Consider the following 25,059-nt stretch of genomic DNA (forward strand, 5'->3'; position numbering starts at 1 on the left):
GCTTGCACTGTATTTCTTTGCATAACATGGCAATAATTGTTTATGTGCAATGACGGCGTTTACCATTGACACTATAAATACTTTAAGAGTGGTATTCAGGCATCCAGCCGTGCGTGTGTTCAGTTCTCACCTCAGCAGTCCCTTCGTGTGTGCTCATTCCATTCAACTGATGGGCAGCCCCAAGGCCGCGGCTTCTTTTTGCACGGAAAGCCTAGGCTCCTGGTGGATTGGCTTTGGATAATTGGGTATTACCAAACTAGAGTGAAAAAGAAATACAGTATTGTTTCTTTTGCAAAGCCTGATCAGTGTGTTGTAGAGAAAGTGTGATTAGAGAAGTGACTATTAAAACCACCATCGTTAGCAAACATTTGCATATTGGAATTTGTGTACGTACATACAGACACTGTTTCTTCTGAATGTCTGTTTTATCACAGGTAGGCCACTGATTGAGAGTGGATTCAGATTACATCTGAATACAAAAAAGAGAAAGCTAGGAAAAAAACCCCAAATAAACAAAATGCAATACATAATATAATAAAATCTTCTTGGGAATGACTTAAAGACTAAAATCATTTTAAGGAACAATAGAGGGAGATGCAGTGACACATGAAACAAACAGATCACCTAAGAGCATTAAAATAAATGCAAAGATCATAATTAGGAAAAGCAGAACTTTAGGCTACCGTGTTTATTTAACAAATCCTTTGTGATTCAGGAAGAGCTTCTAATGTGTTTTACAGGTGGAAATAGAAGTGAGATGAAAGTGTTGAAGGCTGAAATATCCACCTCAGTTCTCCCAACACTGAATTTATTTTTCAGTTCTCATTTTTTGTATTGTTTCAGGAATTCATGCATCTCTGTAGCATTTTGTTTTTATTATATAATTCCTCTCCCCTGTTGTGTCATAAACTTTAAAATTTTGAAGTTCAAAGATACTGGCTGCACAAATAGTTATTTGTGTACACACCAATTGTGGACATGAATTAGGTCAGCTGGAAATGTGGTGTTTAATTGTGATACTCTGCGTGCATTCTTTGGATCACAAGTTCCAAACCCACACTTCCCAAAGACAAAAGAATCAGGAGCAGGAGGAAAAGTGGGGCAGTAGGGCAGATGCCACGAATGAAGATAAACAGTAGGAGGATGCATAACACTCAGCATAGACTGTGCTTACAGCAAAATAGATCACTTTCCCATCGTCTGGGGAAGAATGAACTCGGTGTGGATCTGACTCGGTTTCTCTTTGTCTATGCTCCTTAAGCCTCATTGGGTTTCTGCTTTTATTGGCAAAGTTCATTTTCACAGGGAAATCATGTTAGTATATTCGTTCTCTAATTGGTTTTGCCTCATTGCTTATATTTATATTTCTTTGTTTTAGGAGGTTAGCTTTTAAGAAATCCAGTTGAAACGGGGCTTTTTTCCCTGTTCAGTATTTTTCTAACTCTGTGGCAAGCTTTGTATTAAATTAACTTGGGATCAAGTCCAAAAGTCCTTCTTTAGGTAAACTTCCCACTGAGTTCATCAAAGATTTTGCCTGAAAGAAGGGTAAATAGATTAAGATCAGGTCTCCGCCTCACTGTTTAATTTCATATCCAGAATGTTTGTTATTTTATTGTTTTACTAGCAGTCTTCTGACAGGTAGTATTGATATTCTCCTATGGATTAATGACTTGATTCACACAACAAAGCTTGTTACTATGAAGAAAACATACAGGCTCAGATTTTCCAGATTATTTAAGGTTTGTTATTGCTAATCTGAAACACTGTGAAAAGGGTGAGAGCTGGATTAAATGGAAAGGCTACAAGTCTAAAGCAGCATTCATGTGTTCGTGTTTCAGATGAGTATCGCAAATTGTGCACAGTAGCTGCTCTGCTGCCAGCAAGACCTGAGCTTCCTCCGAGTCGTCCTGAGGTCATCCCTCCACCACTCCTTCCTGGTGTTTACCCTCCTCAACAGCCAGAAATCGTTTATCCATCTCGGGCTCCACCACCTCATGGTAAGAAAGAAATAGTAACCTTTCCTTGCACCATTTTCATTTAGCTTCTTTAAAAACATGTATTTCTCAGAAGCAATGGTGCTCCCTTCAACTGTTGGTATCTTTTGCTTACTTTATGTGGACATACAGTCCATGGGTATCCCTCTAATCATAGCTTGGTACCATGTGTCTTACAGCAAGTGTATCTCATTGGTGGTGAGATCTTATTCCCTATTTAGACAGGATTCAAAAATTACATCCTCACTCTCTGTACTGAGGCCCTTCTATTGTAGTAGTTAAATTACTGTTATTTTAAGGCTATTGTGAGCTTTGCTGCATGTCGATATTGAGGAACGTGAATAGCTCTTTGACTAGGTTATGATAGTTACTAAAGAGCTTGGTTGGGAGAAAGCAGCTTCTTTCAGGTTGTTTTCTTCACTCTCGCTTGGCCAGGTGTGGAATGTACTGATAAAAATACTAGTCTGGTGGACACTGAGGCTGACCCAATGCGGGGAAAGAACTTATTCAGTGATACGCATTGGTAGGTTAGGTTTCTCTAGAGCAAGGAGGAAGCCAGAGCAGAATAACGATGTATTCCTTATTCTGTCCCTTGCTCAGGGGATTTACAACGTGCCTACGTAGTCTGCAGTAGGCATGTGCCACTTGAAATCATTTGGCATAGCCACACGCTCTTTTGCAAGTAAACACAAGCTCCTTTCGCCCATGCTCTGTGCAGATGCAAGCAGGCTCTGCTTGCACTGGCACCAGCTGAAACTATTTAGTCTTGGTTCAGCACCAAGCTGAGCTAATAAGCCTAAGAGGCAAAGTATCTTAACTCAGGCCTGACACTACACTGACGTAGCTGCACAGCTTCTGGTCAGCTGGGAGTACGGACAGAGCCAGCTCACGTCTGCCTGCCAAAGACCGTATAGGCACACCTTCCAGCGTTATCCCTGCCCCCTTCTCCCCCTGCTATCTATGAAAATGAAGAACCGAACCAGTCTGCCTGCTCTTTGCTACTGTAGGATTTGAGTAGAGTCCCTGCAGTGCCACGTACCCACATTGCCTCTAGATAGGAGCAGACTTGGTCCCTTTTTGTCCTGTAGAAGAGGAAAACAGGATCAGACTTGCCACAATAAAAAAAAAAAAGAGTGGTTGCTAGCTGTTTTCAGCCAAATCTCTAAGAGTCAAAGTGCCATTTTCTTTCTCCCAATGCTGATTTTACTATGTAATTCTCATTATGATGGAAGATAACAGTTGACTTTTAATGGAAAATGCTGCACAAGTTGCAGATTACCAAAAATTATTATTGTGAACTATTAAAACGTTTTTCCAACTCTATTATTTCAGTGATCTTGCCGGTGAACTTCACTGACTATTGCCAACTGTTCCGACATCTCTGCCTTAATGGGCGCTGTATTCCCACTCCTGGGAGCTACCGCTGCGAGTGCAACAAAGGATTCCAACTGGATGTTAGAGGGGAATGCATTGGTATGTGGTTTTCTGCTGTAAATCAAAGTGGGGAATTTTGTTTTAAAGAAGAAAAATTCTTTTCCACACAATGTAATAACTCTGAGTTCTTAAATAAAACAACCCCCCCTCCAAAAAACCCCCACCCCAAACAGTAAATATGCTTTCAAGAACTAATTGCTTTCAACTGCAAACTTATTTTTGCAGCAGTTTTGCCTTTAAGACGGTATTTAACAAATCTTCTGACTTGCTGCAAAATTATACAGAAGTAAGGGTTTCTTGTTTTACTAACCTGTGACTATAATGTGCTCGTTAGTGATTGCAAATGACCTCTTTAAAATGCTACCAGCTCTTTGAGTATGCAAATGACGTATTGTTAAAAAAAAAAACAACCCCAAAACAATCATGATCTCCGATTTAGTAAGATTTACAAGTCCTCTTTCAGTCCATCAGGAGTATCTTGTTGCGCTCTTGAGCTCTTTAATTTTTGGAACTCAGCCAGAGCTTGATGGTAGGAGCAACGATTAGCTGTCTCTTACATGCAAGATTTTGCTTCTGTCAAAATCTATGTCTCCAGTGGGGCTGGGAATGTGGAGGTGTGGGATTAAGGTGTCTACCTCTCACACATGCGAGAGTGTTGAGTACTCCTTTCCCCCAGCTCCTGCTTAGCTTAGAACATGGGATCCTTTTACTGGGGATTCAGTGGTGTCCCCTTTCAGACTGAAGCACGCTATTTCTCCAACTACAAAACAATAAAATACCCCTGCAGACCCGAATACCTTTCAACCAATGTCTTAATAAAAATATATTGTCTGTTTTTTGCAGATGTTGATGAATGTGAAAAGAATCCATGCATCAGTGGAGACTGTGTGAACACCCAGGGATCCTATATATGCCAGTGTCGTATAGGATATCAGAGCACAGCAACTAGAACTGAGTGCCGAGGTAAATTATGGTTTTACAGCCATTTTTGTACTATTGTATACATACCAGGAGAGAAAATAGTTTTGGGCAAAATTTAACAGGTATATTAAATATGAGGGTTTTTTAAAGAAAAATAAATTGGATATGGCAGTAAAAATTATTAACCTGCCTGAACTGGCTGTTCACAGACTGGGTTATGAAGAAAGACATTTTGTCTTGTACTGAAAGTATCTTGGCACCATTTGTGACTTTGAAGTGGAAGAGACATCTTTTTCTTTTTTGTAAACTATTGAGAAATTTTTTCTTTTGCTTTTTGAGGATCTCTCATGGACAATTAAACATCCGTACTTTGGAGAAACCCTTTACCTATAAAAGACTGTTAAAAGATTAAGAGAGGTGGAGGGAAAGATAAGTCTTCTACTGGGTAAATATAAGAGTACAGTGCCCATATGTTGTCCCTGCCCACTGTCAGAGAAAGAATATAAATTACAGCAATGAAAACTTAAATAAGGTATGGAAAAGTAGTGAAGCACTGGGAAGGGCTAGGTGGAGAAGCTGTAGAATCCCCATTATTGGTGTTTTGAAGACCAGGCTCAACAATATTCCTGATGGTCTTCATCCTGTCTTCCTATAGGAGTGGGGAACGTGTAGCTCCTCAGTGGCCAGCCCTCTGTCGGAGTTCTGTGGCTCCCAAAATGTTCTAGGGTGGGAATTTGACTGCAAAGGTGGATGCAGTCCTTTATAGTTAAGTCATAATGAGAAAATTCTGGCAGGAGTAGGAATGACTACTTTGATATTCCATAAGAAATGAAGCATCTAAATGAAACAGGATGTTTGAGTGCTCAGAGTCCCAGCTTGTCTTCATATTTTGCTTTCTGCACTAGGAGGAGGGTTCCTTAACCACGCACTCATTCGGAAGCAGAGAGTTTCTAAAAAGCCAGGAGAAAGCTATCTGTATTTGCGTGAGCTTTTTTTTCGTCCCTTTGTGAATCAGAAAGGTATTTGCGGTGCAGAAGCTTACTCCAGTCCAGGAGGACATGCAGAGCCAGCACCACTGCTGCATGTTGCTGGGAGTGTTTGACCTAATTGCTGCCAAACAGCCATGTCGCGGAAGCATCTTCATAGTTCAGCTGACTAGTGGTGAAGGAGTGCTGAAGTGGAGTCTCAGCGGTGATGAATTTACTCATGAGTCATTTTTGTCACACGCTTTTAATTTGACTGATTCATTACACAAACACATGGTTGTCAGAAGCCCAGTAGCTTAATGGCATTAAAGTGTGGTCACTTAGCAGTTCCTTAGCAGTCTATGGGAACTGTGCTTGCTTGACAGGCAGTTCAGAAAATGCTACAATGTGCAGAATCTTAGTTTTCTAAAGGAATTTTTAGGACTAGTTTAGGGAAAAGAAAAAGGCTAGTGGGGTGCACTTGGCAAAATACGCATATAGCACTGGTGCCTGCCAAAATCAGCATTTGCTGTAAAATTACTTCGCATGACTACTTTGTATGTTGAGGTTTTATTTTTTTCATACACAGATGTGTCTGTGCTGATACGCTTTTGCAAATGTATTCCTTACGTCCATTCTTGAAAAATGAAGTCTCCATAATGACCAGATGTTTATCTATTCCTTGCTCTGAGGTTCCAGGGCAGGGTTTTTTTCTGCATGAGGAGTCTGATGACTGATTAAACATTGCAGTCTGTATTGCAAGCTACTGATGCAACTGTCGTTAGGATCCCATATAATTCTAGTAGGAGTTTGGCTGAATCAATATGTTAATTGGAGACATAGATGAATAAAGTTGTCACATTATGATTAGTAATCAAAACAAACAATGCTTTTCAGTTGCAGAAGAGGGGATCTAAAATGGACCTCAAAAAAGAGTGAAATTTTATGAGGATTACCTGTGAATGGATAGGAGTTAAAGCTTTTAAGAGCTAAGTGCTTACTATAATCTACCTGATGTTTCTGAAAGGAGGAGGTCAGAACTTACATGGAGATGGCAGCAATTACGGACATTTCAGTGTGAGCGGAGCTTTGTTTTTGCGAGTTTCTCTGAAGGGGGAAAAAATAATCCACAATGTTATTTCATAATTTGAAAATTAGAAATGTAACATAAACTAGCGGTGGGTCTCCGGTCAGCTGCGTGTACATAAAGAACAACAAGATTCTGGTGTTAATTTTCTGCACCATGATTTAGATGACATCAGATGCATAAAAGTACAAATCCAAATGAACTCTAAAAATTAAGAGGCCAGAAAAAATCTTGAGGTGCTGTAGCATTTCTGCTACAGGAAGAAAGCTGGCGGAGTAGCTGAAGACAGGCTCAGGTACAACCAAGTGCCACAAAAGTCGGGAGAAAGGGACTGAGCAGAGAGAAAGCTCACTTTTATGCATTGCTGATCGATAATGCTTTTTTATCAAATGAGGGGAGGTTCCTCAAGCCTGTACGCTTTTGCTGGAAGTCAAGAGGGCTGCAGGCTGCCACTGGAGTGAGCTGTCACTTGAGCAGCTCTTACCTCTGCTGGCCTGGTTGCTGCTTGCAAATTGGTTGTTTTCAGGGATTACTTAGCAGCTTCCCAGAGCTACTGCACTGCTAAGGCGGCAAATAGGGATTCACAATTTCGCGAGGCGTCTGTTCCCCCTCAGATAGGTGCCTAGAGACCAGGGGCGTTTGGGAGGACACCCTGTGCTCCGCTTCTTCCTGAAGCGCAGCAACATGATTCCGCAGAGAGGGCCTGGGGAAGGGCACCCCCAGCATATTTGGGAAGACAGCATGGTTGCACGATAGATAGGTCTGCATGGACTGGTCGAGATCTCTGCAAGCAGAGTCCCCTGTGTGCAGGAATCTCTGGGAGATGGTCCAGGCCTTGATGGAGAACACTGAGCAATCTGAAAAATGTCTAGACAGTCTGTCTCAGCATCTCCTCTCCCCTCGTTCAGAGGAGAGGGAGAGCTGCCAGCCTAGTGTGATATCACTATTCAGGTCCTCCAAAGCACTTGCCAAGCACCTCCTGCAGAGAGAGGGAAATGAGGAGCTGATGTTTCAAATATAAAATAAGCAGGAGAAATATATTCTGAGGTGGGAAAGTCTCGAACTTTCCTGTTATCTTACAAAGCAGCAGCAAAAGACAAGCTTCCGCTGTTTTTCCTTCAGTAGTTAGCTATTGTTAAGTTAAACTTCAGTAAAAATATTTTCATGATGAACAAAAATGCAAAAAAACAATTGGAAGGGTCTGATTCTTGTTAGAGCGAGCTGCAGGGTAATGTTCACTGAAATTCTTTCACAGCAACTTGAAATTCTAAAGCTGATGAACTTTTTCCACCCCCATAACATTCAGTTATGGAAATCACGATAAATCATTTTTCAGGTGAATATAGTTTCCATGGAGGGTTAAAAATCTAGGGCAAGGGGAAATGGGAAAAATTCCTCTTGAGTATGAAAAGGAAAAAACCCAAAATGTTATTTTTCTTCTTGGTTGACTTTCAGACATTGACGAATGTTTACAGAATGGCCGTATCTGTAATAATGGACGATGCATAAATACAGATGGCAGTTTTCACTGTGTGTGTAATGCTGGCTTTCAAGTGGCAGCTGATGGGAAAAACTGTGAAGGTAAGACTTTTCTGAAGTTACCCCGTATCAGTAATTACAGTTGCAAGGGGTTATTCACATCAATGAAAAAGAAAAGGACCTCTGCTGGGGGGGAGGGATGGAAGGAACAAGGAATCAAATTTCTAAATACCTTTTGCTGTATTGAGGAGGGCAAGTAAACTGTCTTTTGCAGCCAGTTCTGGAGCCTTGGCTTGGCAATCCTCAACGGGATGTCTGTCCAGCAGGAGAAATAGCACATACCACTATCGCAAAATGCAGTTTCTTTGATGGGAGTGGTACGTTTTAAACCAGAACACAAGTCACATGCTGCCTGATTTTACTGTGTGTTTAACAGCATGCTTTATGGGATCTTACTGGGTGACTAGCAATGTGTTTTATGTAGATGCAGTCTGGTCTGACCCATAAAAACTGTTTTAAGAAAAATTTGTAAACATAATTGATGTGTTCCTACCTCCCAGACCTTTAGTAAAGGGGGAAAAAAAGAAGAATGTTCTTTATCATGCTTCCCAAGGTCCTTGGGAATGTTCCCAATGATCTATTCATACGTTAAAGGAATTTCAAGCACTGTTCTTAGAAACATTTTTGGCAGAATATTATCTCAGTGATTCAGCTCAAAGACTTAATGCCAAAATTCCTGGTTGGGATAGATACACGATTTTTTTTTTAAAATCATAAATTATTTTTGTCTGACTTAGCCTGTAAGTAAAAAGAAAACACACCATGTCTAGAAGTGTAATTTCTGTCCAAGACAGCTGCAATATTAAGGAAAATAGCACGATTCCGAATATATTGTAATGTCATTATGATCCAGTGATTTTATGTGCTAGTAGTGATTCTGTTAATCCTTGGTAGAGACAGACATTTTAAGACTTTGTTTTTCCTTACTCTTTTTTAGATACAGTTTAGCACTATAAGCTGCTTTTTAAATATCTTACTATGGAACTATATTGACTAAGTATATTTTAAAATGAATATATTTTGGAAAAAAACTCGACTCTGATTTCTTCCTTTCCCACTAAATACCATGTGCTAATAGTAATAAGAACCAGGACATCGGCAGTCTGGTAAAACATTTTTAATTCCATTGCATGTGTTGCCAGAATGTCTGTTGCATCCACTTATGAAACAGTTTCATCTCTGGCAGTGTAATGCCTTAAGTTTTGTTCTTAGGAATACATGTGCACACACACTAATCAGTATAGACCATGGCATTGTGCCATACCTTAATGTAACTGTGTATAGTCCTTTAGATGAAACTGGTAAATAGTGCTGAGTTTTTTGGATGTAACGTCCAAAACTAATTTCATTTGCGCCAGGACGAAATAAAGGCTAAGCGGATATAAAAGCTTACTCAAATCAAGCACAGAATTCTCTGTACTTGCCTTTTTTTTTTTTTTTTTTTTTCCTGCGAGTAACTGTGCAGGGTTCAGACAAGCGGTGTCTGGGACCTCCACCTTTTCCTATTTGAATCTTTCATGCTATGCCATTAGGTCAGAAGCTAGTATGAAGCTATGATTAGTAAGTACCCTCCTATGTGACCTGTCATGCTGAATTCAGAGAAGGAGTAAGTTTTATTTTAAATGGAAGTTGATGTCGAAAGTGCCCACAGAATGCATGCTTGAGCACAGTGCTGGGAAGTCTCCCACATATAAATCTTAGACTCAGACAGTGGAAGTTACAAAAGTTTTCACTCCAAACACAAATGCCCACTGCTCACTTTTCAGGTGTTAGTAACATCAAATTGTGTTTACCATTCCAACTGGGAGGCTGCTTCTAACCTAGCTTCTATGTACATGAAGATTGCGAAGCCTCTTCAATTACATACCTTTCTCACTTTTTTTAGGGTTTTTACCAACTGGCAGTTCTTAAGCTGTCCAGTTTCTCATCTGTTTTTCATTCTCCTCCTCCTTTTTGGATGCATACCTTTATATGCTAACGATTCAGTATGAAAAAACAGAGTCATTGCTTTGACACATCCTCTAGGACAGTGCAGTATGTCCCATCATACGTTTCTGATTATCGTATACCTCTGACAACTGAGAAAGAAATTAAGGTTTATCTTACAGATCTATCTAGTAAGAGTTCTTTTACTGAAACATGAGCATTATGTCTATTATGTACATTTTCAGATATGGACGAATGCAGCATAAGGAACATGTGCCTCAATGGAATGTGCATCAATGAAGATGGCAGTTTTAAATGCATTTGTAAACCAGGGTTCCAGTTAGCATCTGATGGACGCTATTGCAGAGGTGAGCGCAATAAGTTACGGGTTCCCAAAGCTTGTGAGTCACATCCCTCTGGTAGCTTCAAGAATCGCCTTATTTCCTTACAGTGATCCTTGGGGAGAAGAAGCACTGGGCAGAGTTCTCGTCAGATATGCTTTTTTAATCAGTTAGAATGACTTGTCATTGTGCAAGACGGTACTCAGTCTTCTCCACAATGTTGAGCAACCGCCCGAACCAGCCAGTGGGAAATATTCTTTGATCAAGGACTGTGTGATCTGACCTAGTTAAACTCCACGGTTTTTTGCCTATGAGGTCTTCTGCAGTTTGGTTCCAGTATATCTCACTTTTTGTGTTTGGCCTTTTAAGGTTTTCTGCCTTTGGCCACCCAAACATCCTGGCTCATTGCTCAAAAACGGGTTTTTCTCCCGTTCCTGTCTGGGTGTTCCTAGTCAATAGAGCATCTCTGAGGAGTGCCCAGCACCCCATGTGACCAAGATGCAGACATGAGCACCACAGCAAGATTGTCTTTTCCATTTGCTGCACTAGCTCAGAAATACCCCCTGTGGGAGACACTGCAGTGTTCTGGTTGCTAGTTATGTCATCAGAGTTTCCGTTCAGTCCCGTCAGGAACTGGAAGTTTTGTGTGTATAAATCTTCATGTTTCAACAAGTTTTATAGGCACAAAGCAGAAGTCGAAATAAGGAATAAACAAGTGCTGGGCCAAGTTACTTACAGTTTTTCTTTTGAAAAATTTAAAATCTTTTAACTTTTGGAATCAAGGCAGAAAGTGCTTGCTTACACTTTGGTAAATTTAAAAAAAAGTCACACTGGATTCTACAGCAGCATTTTTTTGCGACCAATAACAAAAGTAAATATTTGAATAAATAGTTTGGTTTGGATAGTTACTGACATTAAAGGTAAATTAATTTTGATTCCGCTGCTTCTTGAACACTGTACCGGTCTTAGATCTGAACTGTGTGGTGTCTAGACTTTAGATCCAAACCAGGCCAATAAATCCAGTAAAACATCCAGAATTTCTCTTGCATTTGATAACTTTTGCGCTAGGTATGCAGGACAGTGCTAACCAGCTTTCAGGTGGGGGAATCGTGTATTTCTAATGAGAGATGACCCCATCCTTGCTTTGTAATAGGGTTGTTTTGATTGGGAAAATGAGTTGTTCTTTAGTTTCTCAAATGAACAAATGTACAGATCCATACAAGTGTCTCTTAGCTTAACAGCTACTGGCTGTGTTGGCTGTAGCCTTCACACACTTAGAGCAATCAGTTTTATTTCCGTTCTTACCTGTTTTCCAAGTGGTAGGTGGATGTCTGTCCTTTGCCAAAGCTTATTTTCCAGCTGGTCTGTGTGTGGGACAGCAGCGAGACTTGGTCTCAGACTTGGCAGGGAAGCACTTGATGCCCATCAGGCCTTGGCACATCAGCCAGTCATGTTCCCAAAGACCACTGGCTGCTCTCTATGTTGTGACTCACTGGTGCAAGCTCAGCCCAGATGCTTGTCTTGATTTTTGCCTTGAGCATCGTTTGGGTTTTTTTTTCTTCTTGTTTTCTTTTCTTTTTTTTTTCTTTTTTTTTTTTCATTAGTTTGTGCACTGAAACACCATCCAAGAAGATGGTATGTAAATTGCTTCAGACTACTTAAAATCCAATGATACTCAACTTCACAGCCTCTGTTACATGCCTCCTGGCTAAACAGGAGTATGGATACAGCCAAAAAGGGGTTTCTGGCCCTAGAGAAATGTTACTTCTGTGCATCAAAGGAAGAATATTTGAAAATTATCCAAAATTGCAGGCAACTCAACTGATTCCTACTGAAAATTGGAACAGATCTTATAGTAAAATAAAGGATTTCTCCCACTGCCTTTCAACACTTACAGTAAGCCTTGCTCTCTATGAATGAGCATGCAAACGTGTTAAAATTACTGCTGGGTCAAAATCAAACCAGATTTTGAGACCTGGACACCCAAATCACATTTTTCCCAACTTCATATTTGTCTCCTTTTTTCCACTTGCCCAAAGTAGCATGAAATAATTCCCAGGAATATAGGAGCTAGAGAGAACACAACTCTCTGGTAAATGTCTCCAGTCATATTAGTAAAAGTTTAAAAGCTTGGTCTTTTAATAATGTCTTTTCCTGTACATTTTAGTGTTTATCCTTATTGAGTCCTTTCTGTACACATCAGATGTACAGAGTAAATAACTTCTGTCCTGCAGAAGGGTTGGCCTTTGAAACGCTCATTGTTCGCACCGCATATCCTGAATTGGTTTGCGAAGTGAATGCATTGAGATCGTAGACAAGCTTAAACTCTAAGCTCATGCTCGCACATGCAGTTAGTGCCCGTGCATATTGGGAATGTGTGTGTGCACAAACCGACGTTTCTGCCGCAGATTGGCTACCTGCCTGAGCAATTTTGATATGGAATTGAATACACGGTTTTGCCAAACTCTTTAGGGCATCAGCAAAGGAATATAAGAATTGCAGTGTGCAACACGTTGCTCCTGTAAACATCTAATTTGATGGAATCTAAGCTGAATTTTGAACTATGAAGAAGAATTTCTAACCCAAAGTTGGGGATACTGTAAATGACACTTAGTTCCATAAAACTGGAATATAAGTATAAGTACAGGGCATATGCTTGGCTGTCTGCTAAAAAATTCCACTCAGGCGTTATGAAGTAACATGCCAAAAAAGAATGTTACACCATAGTCTTGTATATTCCCTGTAATACAAGACATGCTAAACTTACTCCCCATTAGCTTCTTCTGCTGATGATTTGCTGATGATTTTTCAGAAATACTTACATCAGGCAGGCAGGAGTTTAAAGCATGATTTCTGTTCCATACATTGTTTCATCTTTAGACCAAACAGGAATTCCCCAAATTGAAAGCTATTGCAAGGCAACTGAAAGTGGCAGTTTAGTAGTCTGAGTAAATTTTTCCTGTTTAAAATTAGAGGACTTCGTGTACTGAGCTGGCACTACAGAGCGAGCTGAGCTAAACAGAAGAGGCAAAAACTCATTGGACGTGGAGAATGAATCCATTAGGTGGTTTTCCAGAACCAGGTTGAGGTATTCTGGCAAAAGTCAGAAAAAACGGATATTTTTGAAGTTGTCCAAATGGCGACTTTTGCCACAGAAGGCAGCAGAGCCTTGTCAAGGTTAGAAATTTGGACATTATGTCTGCGTGTGCAGTTGATTTACTGGGTGGAATCTCAGCCCTGGTAAAAGCAGAAGCCTTTTGCCCCATCTTTAATGGAGCCAGGTTTTCAGCTGATCTGCACAATTCTAAGCGACCCACTTTACCTTTCTATAAAACATCTTATTTTCTTTCTTCAGGAGAACTTGTATCTGTCAAAGGAGTTCAGTGTTGTCTAACAAAATAGCTTATCTACGCTGTTAAATACTATGGGCACATTTTGAAGTCCCAACTGTGTTTTTACTTACACAGAGTAAAGACTAAATTTAAAGTGGGAAAAGCATTTAAGATTGGTCTGAAACAGAACAAAAGATTGCAGGATGAAGTAGAAATGAATTGAGCCCATGTACTTAAATATAACTTCTATTTTAAAATGCAGTTTGAAAAAGGAATCTTGGATCATACAAGCCATGTTTTATGCCAAATAACACAAACTAAGTAAAACACAGAGGTGTTTCACTCTCAATTTGCCCTTTTAAGGTCAGAAAAAAGGAAATTGTCACACACACTGTCTCTTGTATATATTATGGAGAGTTGTTATGAAGTGATTATTTTATAAAGGTTATACACGCTTCCAAACAATATTTTAAACACTCCTTTTCTTAATCACTTATAAAATAATGGCATGCTCTCTGTGTCTAGAGAATGATCTTACTATTAACAGGATGCACAGCCTATATAATTTTTCACTAATTTGACATCCCTTTGTGATAGCCTAATATTATAAGGCTTCACTCTTGTATCTCGTTGCTAAGGGCCTTATTGTTCAATGTACTATTGTTGGGCAAAGATGGTAGCTTGTGCTCAGCCGTTGCTCAGGGCTCAAGTCATTAACAAATTCCTTTCAAGGCTGGAGTGCAGTCTGGCCATTGAAAGTTTATAAAATGGGCTGTAATGAGCATCTGATAGGAAAACCCAATTGTCATGCAGATCACCAGCGGGACACTATGTGCGGGGAGGATCTGACTGTGGACATTCAGATGTACTTCCAAAAATTGAACCCGCAGCAGGAGGAAGGGAAATTCTTTGGTGGCCCTGAGAAGGCACCTCGTAGCGGGGAGTGAAGGATTCAGTTTGCTATCTGGACTGATGTCTTACAACATAAACTAACTGTTAACACAGAAAGGGAATGTCCTGTTACACGCTACAGAAGTCCTTTGTCTCAGCAGTCAGAGTTTCCTCGTTCCTCCGATTATGTTTTTGCCTGAGTGACCCTTAAATCAGAATATGTACCCCTTGGGAACAAGTTAGGAAAATGTAATCCCTTTTTGCACTCCAAGGAGAGTGAAATTGTTTTGTTGTGTTTATTTCTCCTGAATTTTGCGTTTTCCTCTTCTTCTATTTCACAGAATCAATTAATTGTTATTCTTAATAAAACCTTTACTTGAACTAGTTTCCATTTACACTTGGTATTTTTGTATAGGGTACGTTGAAAATTGCACAAATGCAAGTTTCAGCCAGGCGTTGAACAGTATGTAATTTAATTTCTAATAAAGCTCATTTTGTTCTCCAACAGACATCGATGAGTGTGAGACAGCTGGAATATGCATGAACGGGCGCTGTGTGAACACTGATGGCTCTTTCAGATGTGAATGCTTCCCTGGCCTTGCAGTGGGACTGGACGGACGCGTGTGTGTCGGTAAGACAAGCTTAATGTGTGGCGAGTCACAATTAACCAATGTTAAGGCATTAATGCTAGTCTGATGGACATAATCAAGTTTGAATGTAGCATTTTCCATTTTGTCATGGATTGGTGAATGATAGTTATAGTGGATACTAACAGCTCGGGGATATTTACTGTAATAGCACATTTTGCTCTTTTTTCTTTTCCTTTGCATTTAAAGAGAAAAAATGTGTGGGCCAAACCACAAGGTCAGGTGGACTATACAGCATAGTGCCATTGGAGGCGAGTAGTGCCTATCAGTTCTGAGTAGGTGAGAATTTGCCCCATTTCTGTCAACGTAAAATTCTTCATTTGTTACTCTTTCACCTCTTTTGAAAGTGAGACATATCAATTTTTCCACTTCTGCCTGTTTCTCTACAGGTGAAAGATGTTTGAGGTGTTTGATATTAAAATTCTAATGTGTCTGACAGTCATTATGGGCCAGTTTTTAATAAGTGAGAAATGTCACCTCTGGACCTGAAAAGACAAACATTTTAGATCTTATCACTGGAATATCATTACTGACTTTTTCTTTGTTTTTTTTACAAGCAAAGAAAGATCTTTTTTTAATGACAGTGTATTATGTGATCTTTTCCTGATGCAAGTTTTTATTTTTTTCTTATTCTGACTTTTTTTCAGGTATAAAATTAAAAGCTTTAGTGTGGCCTTAGTGGGCTTAATCCAGGGTGTTGCACCAGTGGTGATTTTAGCCTTGATGAGTCAGAGGAAACTGACAAGGTTGGGAGGGGGAGAGAAAATACTTGTTAAAATCAAACCAATCCTCTAACTCTGAGAATAAAGTACTGAGTTTTTTCGGGAGTTTTGAGGTATACTTGGTTCTAGCTGTGAGATCTGCCACTGGGCCTGTCAAGTTACAAGTGAGTAATGTCCCTGTCGCATGGCAGAGACTTTGTCCCTTTTCCCCATAGCTTCTTGCTAGATCAAGATTAAATATTGGTTGTTCCCCAGTAGTTCGCTAATGCATGTTACGTCTTTAAATGCAGTAACTAGTTTGTGTGTCTGAACTCTTAGGAGCACAAGGAAGAGGAATTTCCTGTCGTGAGTAGAGTGAGAGTATAGGTGGGTGAAAAGCATAGGGAAATGGTGAAAGATGTTTTGTTTTGACAGTTATTTTACAGTGTTTATGACGCGTGAGCTAGCTTTAATACTTGTTGTAATTTATGGCAGTATAGTTGGCTATGGCAGGATTAAGAGAGATTTCTTTCCTCAGATACACATATGCGAAGCACATGCTATGGCGGCTACAAGAGAGGACAATGTGTGAGACCCTTAACCGGTGCAGTTACAAAATCAGAGTGCTGTTGTGCCAGCACTGACTACGCCTTTGGGGAGCCTTGTCAGCCCTGCCCAGCGCAAAATTCAGGTATGGCATATTTACTGGTACATATTCTAATACAAACTTTATGCTGATAAATTATTTTTAGAAAGGTAAAATACAGTTTTGTATTAACATTGCACCCTAGATCAGGAGGGTTAAATAGTCATATAATACGTTATATATTTTGAGCAATCTGCTATTTCGCATGTTGGAAGAGTACAAATGAGAATCTTTTGAGGCAACAGTAAATGCCAATATCTGGGTCCAGAGTTGTTACATGCCTTAAAACAGATTTTCAAACAAGAAACTCTATTTTGACAGATGTGGATAACAACAAATATAATTTTGACCGCAATTTATTCATGGAAACATCTTGAGTAATACATATATTCAAATCCTTATGTACACCTGTCAGTCACATGTTTGCTGTCTGAATTCTATATCCTTTAAGTGATCTGGAATAGTTTATAAAGTAGGCAGGCTTTGGATAGTCAATGCAAAAACAAACGTCCAATTAAGTCACTTGAGAATTCTCGTTTTTTCCTGTGTTATTTTGACCACCTCTTTAATTCTTAAAAAAAATGCCATCTCAGGTAGGGTGAGGTGTAGTATTTCTTTGGGTTTTGAGTGGGGGAGGGAAGGAGTATGAAGTTTAATAAGGCCAAGTGCCAGGTCCTGCATTTTGGTCACAACAACCCCAAGCAACGCTACAGGCTTGGGGAAGAGTGGCTGGAAAGCTGCCCGGCAGAAAAGGACCTGGGGGTGCTGGTGGACGGACAGCTCAACATGAGCCAGCAGTGTGCCCAGGCGGCCAAGAAGGCCAACAGCATTCTGGCTTGTGTCAGGAATAGCGTGGCCAGCAGGAGCAGGGAAGTGATTGTGCCTCTGTACTCCGTTCAGTTCTGGGCCCCTCTGTACAAGAGGGACATAGAAGTGCTGGAGTGGGTCCAGAGGAGAGCTACCAGGCTGGTGAGGGGTCTGGAGACCAAGTCATATGAGGAGAGGCTGGGGGAGCTGGACATGTTTAGTTTGGAGAAGAGGAGGCTGAGGGGAGACCTCATTGCCCTCTACAGCTCCCTGAAAGGAGGTTGGAGAGAGGTGGGTGTTGGCCTCTTCTCCCAGGTGAATAATGAGTGGACCAGAGGAAATGGTCTGAAGTTGCGGCAGGGGAGGTTTAGATTAGATATTAGGAAGAATTACTTTACTGAAAGAGTGGTCAGGCACTGGAACAGCCTGCCCAGGGAGGTGGTTGAGTCACCATCCCTAGAGGTATTTAAGAAACATCTAGATTTGGCACTTCAGGGCATGCTCTAGTGGCAGAGATTGTAGGGGGTTTTTTTGTGTGTGTATGGTTGGACTCGATGATCTCAAAGGTCCTTTCCAACCATGAAGATTTTATGATTCTATGAGTAGATTTCTTAGAGGAGCGTTGTATTGGAGAAACTGAAAAAAAATCCTGAAAGGAAGACGTTTGTCTTTCTGTGCTCCTCAGAAGCTCTTTGCAGAAGTTCCTGACGTTCTAGACTAGAAGTATTGCTGATGCGTGGCCAGAGCAGGTCTGCTTTCACATACAGTGGCAGTGATTATTTGATTCAAACAGGGTACATATTAATCTGCTGGTTATGATAATAGTGGGAGATGTGTTGCACATGATTTTCCTTAAAGAAAAGACAGCTAATTCCGTAAATGTTTTTAATATTTATTAATTTTAGCAGTGTAATTATTTGGGCTGTTCTTAAAGTGCAAATATATTGGAAAACGCTGACCTCTATGGCATCAATTAATGCTGATCTGTCTGTCAGTTTATTCTTCTAATTGTTCTGAACTCAAAAGGAGAGCTTGAACCTAGCGGTAATTGAGATATTTGAGATACTTTGATTCATAGTTTAATTATTTTATTTTTTTTTAAGGATTAGATATCTTTAATCTTCTATGAACACCCAGAGACACTCTTGCTAAATTAAATGAAATATGGGCTAGATTTAGATGAAAACTTTTTCTGTTTCCTGGTCACTTTGAATGTGCACCTTGAGCAAGGGCTTGGGCATATGAGTTCTGGAGAATCTTTCTGTGAATACGTTATGGTTCATTTGTGTAGGAGGGCCAGCGTGAAGTTTATGTCTATTCCTAAATGCCTCGGTTAACCGTGTGAAGGTTTTACTCATCCATCTTCATGAGCAGATGCAGACCCTGAATCTGCTAAACTGTTTCACAGGTTCAGGACACTGTGAAGCTATGCTTCTTTTTAGAATAATTGGCAGTCAGGTTATTTCATTTGAATAATTAATTGGCGTATTGTAAATGATGATGCTGAAAGCAATGAGCTAAGAAAGAAAGAATATTCCAGTAAGTATTTTAATATTTTTTCAGCTGAATATCAGGCTCTGTGCAGCAGTGGAACTGGCATGACTGCAGGAGGAAATGGTAAGGTCACCTAATGTAATTCAAACTGTAGCAGTTCTGGCTAAATGTCTTGCCTTGATATCCTTGATTTGTTAGACACGCTGGTGGGGATGATGGCAGGAAGGAATGGGAGAAAGGCTTATTCAAATGGCTGTTTGCAACACATTAGAATAATTTAGGATGAAATGAGTGGAGCATGCCATTTCACCAGCGCACCCTCTCTGTTTTATGCCATGGAATGTATGTGAGTGTAAAACAATTGCAAATTTGTGAGAAGTGTTATTACATATATGACTTAGTAATCATAATATGTAAGTCATATTTGCACATTTCAACTGAAATAATCCTGAAGAATAAAGCCATGTTGAACATTGAGCTTCGTCACACATTTTCATCTATCAAAAAGGCCAGGCTGACAGAGTTAGGTTAATTACAGAGAAGGAGCAAATGATTACAATAAAAGCTTTGCAGTCATAGAACTGTGAAACTGCAAACTCAGACAATGCTCACTAGTAGATTTGCTGGCAGTAAAGCGGGAAAAGCATTCAGAAAGGAGAGATGTTCATGCTTTGGAGAGTAATGCCATCTGTAAATGCTGTGAATCAGGAGATACAGGGGCATATTAATACATGTGCATCCCTAAATGTAAGACCCCAATTTAATATCCCAGTTCTTATTTACAGTTGCAAGTGTCTTAAATGTCTGTGGGCTAGAGATGTTCTTAAGTCAGTGTGAAAGGGATGCTTTTTTCTCTTGAGTGTAAATATTTAGGTAGGAAGCCCCTAATCAGGATATACGATTATAAATATGGAGCAGCCAATGTTAGTGATATTGAAAATATATCTTTTTCTAGTTGGACAATTAACACCCACAACCCCTTAACAACTGACTCTCATTTTTTGTTTTTGTTTTTTTTTACCTTTATGTAGATATTAACGAGTGCTTACTGGATACTGATCTCTGTCCAAATGGAAGGTGTGAGAATCTGCACGGAACATACAAATGTATCTGTGACCCTGGATATGAAGTGGATTCAACTGGGAAAAACTGCATTGGTATGAAATGTCCCATTTTTAATTTTGAAGCTTGATGCTTGTTTTTATCCTCCACCTTTTTTTTTCTCTGTCTCATCAGATCCACTAGCTGCTCTTCTGATATTTCTGGATGTTCCTGCTGAATTCTTGTTTTAATTTCAGTGCTTTGCAATGCCTATAAAATCCTCCACTGTGGGGCTGTAAGGGACCATTGCCATCAGTGACTCAAATCACTGGCAACCAGGCAATAAACATCCAGTTCAGTTAAGTCCACTGAACATGCACTCTGCTGTACCAATTTTTCTCAAAATTAGGAGAAGCCAGATCCTGCAATTACAATGCACCATAGGGGGGATCTAGGATCATCAGTGTGCTAGGTGTCTCCAAGAGCAGGGGATTTAAGTAAAAATTCCAATTGATCATAAGATAAGCATCCCATATGCTACAGAAGGCTTACATGGTTTCTCCCAACTTGGACTTTGGTGAAAATTCCCTTTCAGCTTTCAGACAGGGCTATTGGTTTAACTGTGTTAAGTGTACTGGCCAGACACAGCAATATTTATTGTCATTGGAAGCACCAGCAGAATCTGATGGTATGGTGTCTCTCTAGCTAGGGCTGATTTCCTGTGCTGTCCAAGTGAAAAAAAATCTAAACCCAAATTTTTCATCACAGAAGAAATGAAGTAAGTTCTTCTTGCTCCTTAGAGGTGACCAGTGGAAGCACTGTGGCATGGGATAAAAAGAACACAAATAAGTGTCAGTCCAGTTTCTTCTTACATTATCTGGGATATTAAAAAGACAAAGTAATAAAAAATCAGATGCCTGCAGACTCCTGTTACAAATTTTAATTCTGGCAATTCTCTTGTTCCGTTACACGGTCCCATCAAAAGCCCATAACTTAAAGCCCTTTAGATTCCTTTCTTCCACTTTCTTCTATTAGTGCATTGTTCCAGACCTCCTTTGCACAGCTGATTAGAAATCTCTTCTGGCTTCCTGTTAAAATTTATTTGTTACCATTTTATTACTAGTTGATGTTGTACTAATATTATCCTTTGACTTAGCACTGTGTCAACACTTATCCCCAAAGTATTTATAAAGAATCATCATATCCTTTCTCAAACTCTGTTGGCTAAACTATCCAAATCCACACTCAGTCTTTTCATAAAAGCAGAGGCTGCAGCCTTCTCTTGTAAACGACTGATCTGACCAGTATACAATGTTCTGATGAGGTCTTACCAGTGTCTTCTATAGTGGTGCCAGCAATTCTCCATTACCCCTAGGAATATCTTGCCTAAATTGATTCTAGAGTGTGTTAGTCTTTTCTCAAATACATGTTATACTTTGGGATCAAAGTCAACCTCTAATTGGGAGTTACATCCAGAGTTTTCTCTTCTTGATAGCCTTCAACTGATGAGTTCTAGTTTATAGCATGTTATTGTTATTGGTCCCTAATTGCGAGGTTTTCATGTTTATATTTCATCTTATTTCTCTGATTCACATGTCAAGATAAACTTAGTCTTGCATGATTCTCTGTATTGGTAATAACTTCCAGCTTAGTGTTGTCCACGGTTTTTGATCCCATTCATTTTTTTATTTCTACATTACAATGAGTATTTTATAGGACCAGTCCCAAGACTGATCCCTGAAAGTCATTGCTAATATCCTCTCTCCATGGTGATTACTCCCCTTTTTAATATACCCTACTGTAATCTCTCCTTCAGCCAGTGCTGGAACCACCTTAAAGTTGTTAAATTCCTTCCTGTTATCTCCAGCTTACATAATAATTTTATTTGGGTTCTGTATTCTCTACTTAAACCTAAATAGCTTAAGTCATCTGTGTTATCCCAGTCTAAACTATCCACTATCTTACTTAAAAAAAAAAAAAAAGAGTTGATCTATCTGATAAAAGTCATGCTGTAATTCATCCCATTTTCCCATTTGTTTCTTTGGCTTTAATTATCCATGTCCCATTTCAGTGTCTGCCCGTAGCTTATGGCATCCCTTCTCTTCTCCCCATCCATCTGTGAGTTTTCCAGCTGCTCCCCAGCCCACCCTGTTGCAGCCCACATCCATGCTCCATCACAGCTGTTTCCCATTCTTCCATAATGTTCCACCTGGCCCTCTCTCAATTTTTCTGAACTCCTGTGAAGCTTCCCACATGGTCTGTTTTATTTTGCAAATCTCCCTGCTTTTCCTCGCACTTTTGCTGTTCCCAGCTGCTGCACTGACCCTCTGAGTCTTCCCAACTTCTCTCAACACTTTCTGAGGCCTCTCTGACTTAGCCAATTGTTCCTGTCTGCTCTCAGGGTCTCTCCTGGTCTTCACCTGCCATTCATGGCCCATTGCCACCTTCTTGCAACTTCTCTCTAATGACCACAGTTCTTCCAAAGATTTCCTAAGGGCTCTTGAAATTTAGCACTAGCATTTCTATTTAAATTTTTCACCTCTGAAGCAAGTGTAGACTTACATTGGCCTTGCTAACCGTAACATCTAAGACACTTCAGAGCCAGCTTGGAAAAAATGGTAATTTAAAGACCGGGATGACCAGCAAACCTTTCCAAACCAATCCTCTCCTCATTTCTTTCATGACTGTGGGGGCTGCCGTGCAGGGAAACAGAGACGGCATAGACCTATTCCACAATATAGGCAAGATGAAAGTGTGATTCCCAGCTTTATTTTGAACCATGGTTTGGCTGTCATATATTATGTATATGTGTAGAAAGGAAGTATGAGCTCTTATAAAAGCAAAGCAGCCTGCTAAAGAATAAAGTGTAGTAAAAAGTCAACAAAAAAACTACAGAGAAGGGTTTTTCTTTTTATTTTTCCCTATTTAAAAAACAAAATTAAAATGTTAATTTTTCTCTAGGTAATAGGTGTGTGGTTTGAATTCACATAACTATTATTGTATCGATTATTTTAATGGTAGTTTTCATGAAAAAGGAAGGTGCAGTAAGTGGGATCTTCAGAGTTAGTTTATTTGGAATGTTCATTTCCATTTGAAATAATTCCAAACCTGTTGTCTGCGAAAAGAATCTAGAAATCTTTTTAGTGTCTTTGAAAAGCAGTGCAAGTCATGTATGTGAGTGTCATAGAATCAAAGAATGGTTCGGGTTGGAAGGGACCTTAAAGACCATCTGGTTCCAACCCAGCTTCCATGGGCAGGGACACCTCCCACTAGACCACGTTGCTTAAAGCCTGGCCTTGAACCCCTCCAGGGATGGGGCATCCACAACTTCTCTGGGCAACCTGTTCCAGTGTCTTACCACCCTCAGTGTAAAAAATTTCTTCCTCATATCTAATCTAAATCTACCCTCTTTCAGTTTAAAAACCATTACCCCTCATCCTATTCTCTCTCTCTTCCCCCTTTGTCTCCTTCTTTCTACATACACAAAATCTAATGAAATGTGGCTGCTGGGAGGAAGATTCTGTCCCGGCTTCTATTCCAGAAATGTTTTCTTTCTTAAAAAGTTATTGATTTTCATTATAGACATTGATGAATGTGCACTGAACATGCTGCTTTGTGACAATGGGCAATGCAGAAATACCCCTGGAAGTTTCACCTGCACCTGTCCAAAAGGATTTGTATACACTCCTGACCTAAAGACATGTGAAGGTAATTGGTAACACTCCATTTCATCCTAGTTTTATTCTTTTGGATTGTTCTCAGATTGTGCCAGAAATGCCTTGAGCCTTGATGAGAATGTAATTTGTAGAACTAAAAACTGTATGAAGAAATTATACGAGGAAGTAGGGGAATGAGGAGAGACAAAGCCAGAATGGAAGCAGTAGAAAACCTCATGGAATAGCCTGTATTAGGTCTGTGCTAGCACTCTCCTTATTGACCACCACCAGTGGGCCCACACTATGCAAAGGATGGGAAGACCCAAGTTTTACAAATCTATTATCTTGTGTGGAGAAGAGAGCCAGATGGCTCCTAGATTGAACCCTTTTTGAGTCATAGACAGGATGTGTGTCAGATGATTTAAACAACACAGTCCACCACCACAAAGCAGGGCAATAGCTGGATATCACTGAAAAATTAGATGCGGCTTCCAGGTTCAATGTTTTCATGTTCTGACATGTTAGTGTGTCTTTAGGACACATGCGTCATTAGTCTATAGTGAAGAGTTTCATAACAGAAAAATAGAATATCAGGAAGACTGGTCATGAGGAAAGCTTCTTCCATTCTTCCCTAACCTAAAAAAGGCCATGTGTTTTTTTTGCTAACACTTCCTGGTACTAATGGCAGTGTGTTTCTTTTCTAGATATTGATGAGTGCGAGTCTAACCCCTGCGTCAATGGGGTGTGCAAAAACACACCAGGCTCTTTCGCTTGTGAATGTTCTCCTGAAAGTACTTTGGATACAACCAGAACCATCTGCATAGGTATTTATTCTTCTAAAGATTTTATGTTTGCTGTTTGAAAACGTCCAGTGACATACAAACATTGTATACCAAGTTTAGAAAATATTTAAAAATAACATGTGTAGATAAATTTTTTGGAAAATGTTACAGAAACAATGCTAAGAAAGTGTTTGTTTTCACCATTACTGTGGGTACGTAAAATGTGACTAGCACTTGGGAGCGTGGTGTTTCTCCATGTCAAATTTGAATGAGAGACGAAATCTTTTTTGTAATAAATATAACAACTCAGGTCTTGAATGGTGTTGAGATATTCCCTGTTAAGGTCAATAAGCATAAACAGGATTGGCGCAGGCTCTGCGCTGGGATGATTTCAGGCTATAGTCCAGCATAGAGAAGGATAAATTAAGAGCTTTTAAAATAAATTCAGATCTCATGTGGTAAGTTATAATGAAAGGGTGATTCTTTTTCGTAGTTAAGTTCAAGTGTGTTTGCAAATATATTCATGTATAATGCTAAACAATCTGCATAACAATACACTGGGTTTGTTTTTTTTTTAAACAGAAACTGTTAAGGGTACCTGTTGGCAGAACATAGTGGATGGAAGATGTGAAATAAATATCAATGGAGCAACTCTGAAGTCCCAGTGCTGTTCCTCACTAGGTGCTGCTTGGGGGAGCCCATGTACACCATGTGAACGAGGTAATGCTGTTCATTTTCCTCAGGAACCTAGGATTTTTCTTATTCTGAGGTTGGTCCAGATTATTGTCAGGCTAGACAAATAACTTTACTTGTTCTATTATCAAGCACTCATTCCTTATTCAGTCTGAAAAAGAG

General features: G+C 39.8%; 1 protein-coding gene across 1 annotated transcript in view; it reads left to right on the forward strand.

The window, feature by feature from the left end:
- The window catches only part of FBN1 (fibrillin 1), a 155,200-nt gene that overhangs the window by 68,099 nt on the left and 62,042 nt on the right, over positions 1–25,059 (forward strand). The window contains exons 11-22 of the mRNA XM_054214339.1: positions 1,839–1,997; positions 3,327–3,467; positions 4,272–4,391; positions 7,857–7,982; positions 10,112–10,234; positions 14,939–15,061; positions 16,317–16,469; positions 18,795–18,848; positions 19,757–19,882; positions 23,349–23,474; positions 24,127–24,246; positions 24,787–24,924. Coding sequence (XP_054070314.1) covers positions 1,839–1,997; positions 3,327–3,467; positions 4,272–4,391; positions 7,857–7,982; positions 10,112–10,234; positions 14,939–15,061; positions 16,317–16,469; positions 18,795–18,848; positions 19,757–19,882; positions 23,349–23,474; positions 24,127–24,246; positions 24,787–24,924 — 1,509 coding nt within the window. The remainder of the gene's footprint in view (positions 1–1,838; positions 1,998–3,326; positions 3,468–4,271; positions 4,392–7,856; positions 7,983–10,111; positions 10,235–14,938; positions 15,062–16,316; positions 16,470–18,794; positions 18,849–19,756; positions 19,883–23,348; positions 23,475–24,126; positions 24,247–24,786; positions 24,925–25,059) is intronic.

The sequence above is a fragment of the Rissa tridactyla genome, chromosome 9, assembly GCF_028500815.1.
Source record: "Rissa tridactyla isolate bRisTri1 chromosome 9, bRisTri1.patW.cur.20221130, whole genome shotgun sequence".
NCBI lineage: Eukaryota > Metazoa > Chordata > Aves > Charadriiformes > Laridae > Rissa > Rissa tridactyla.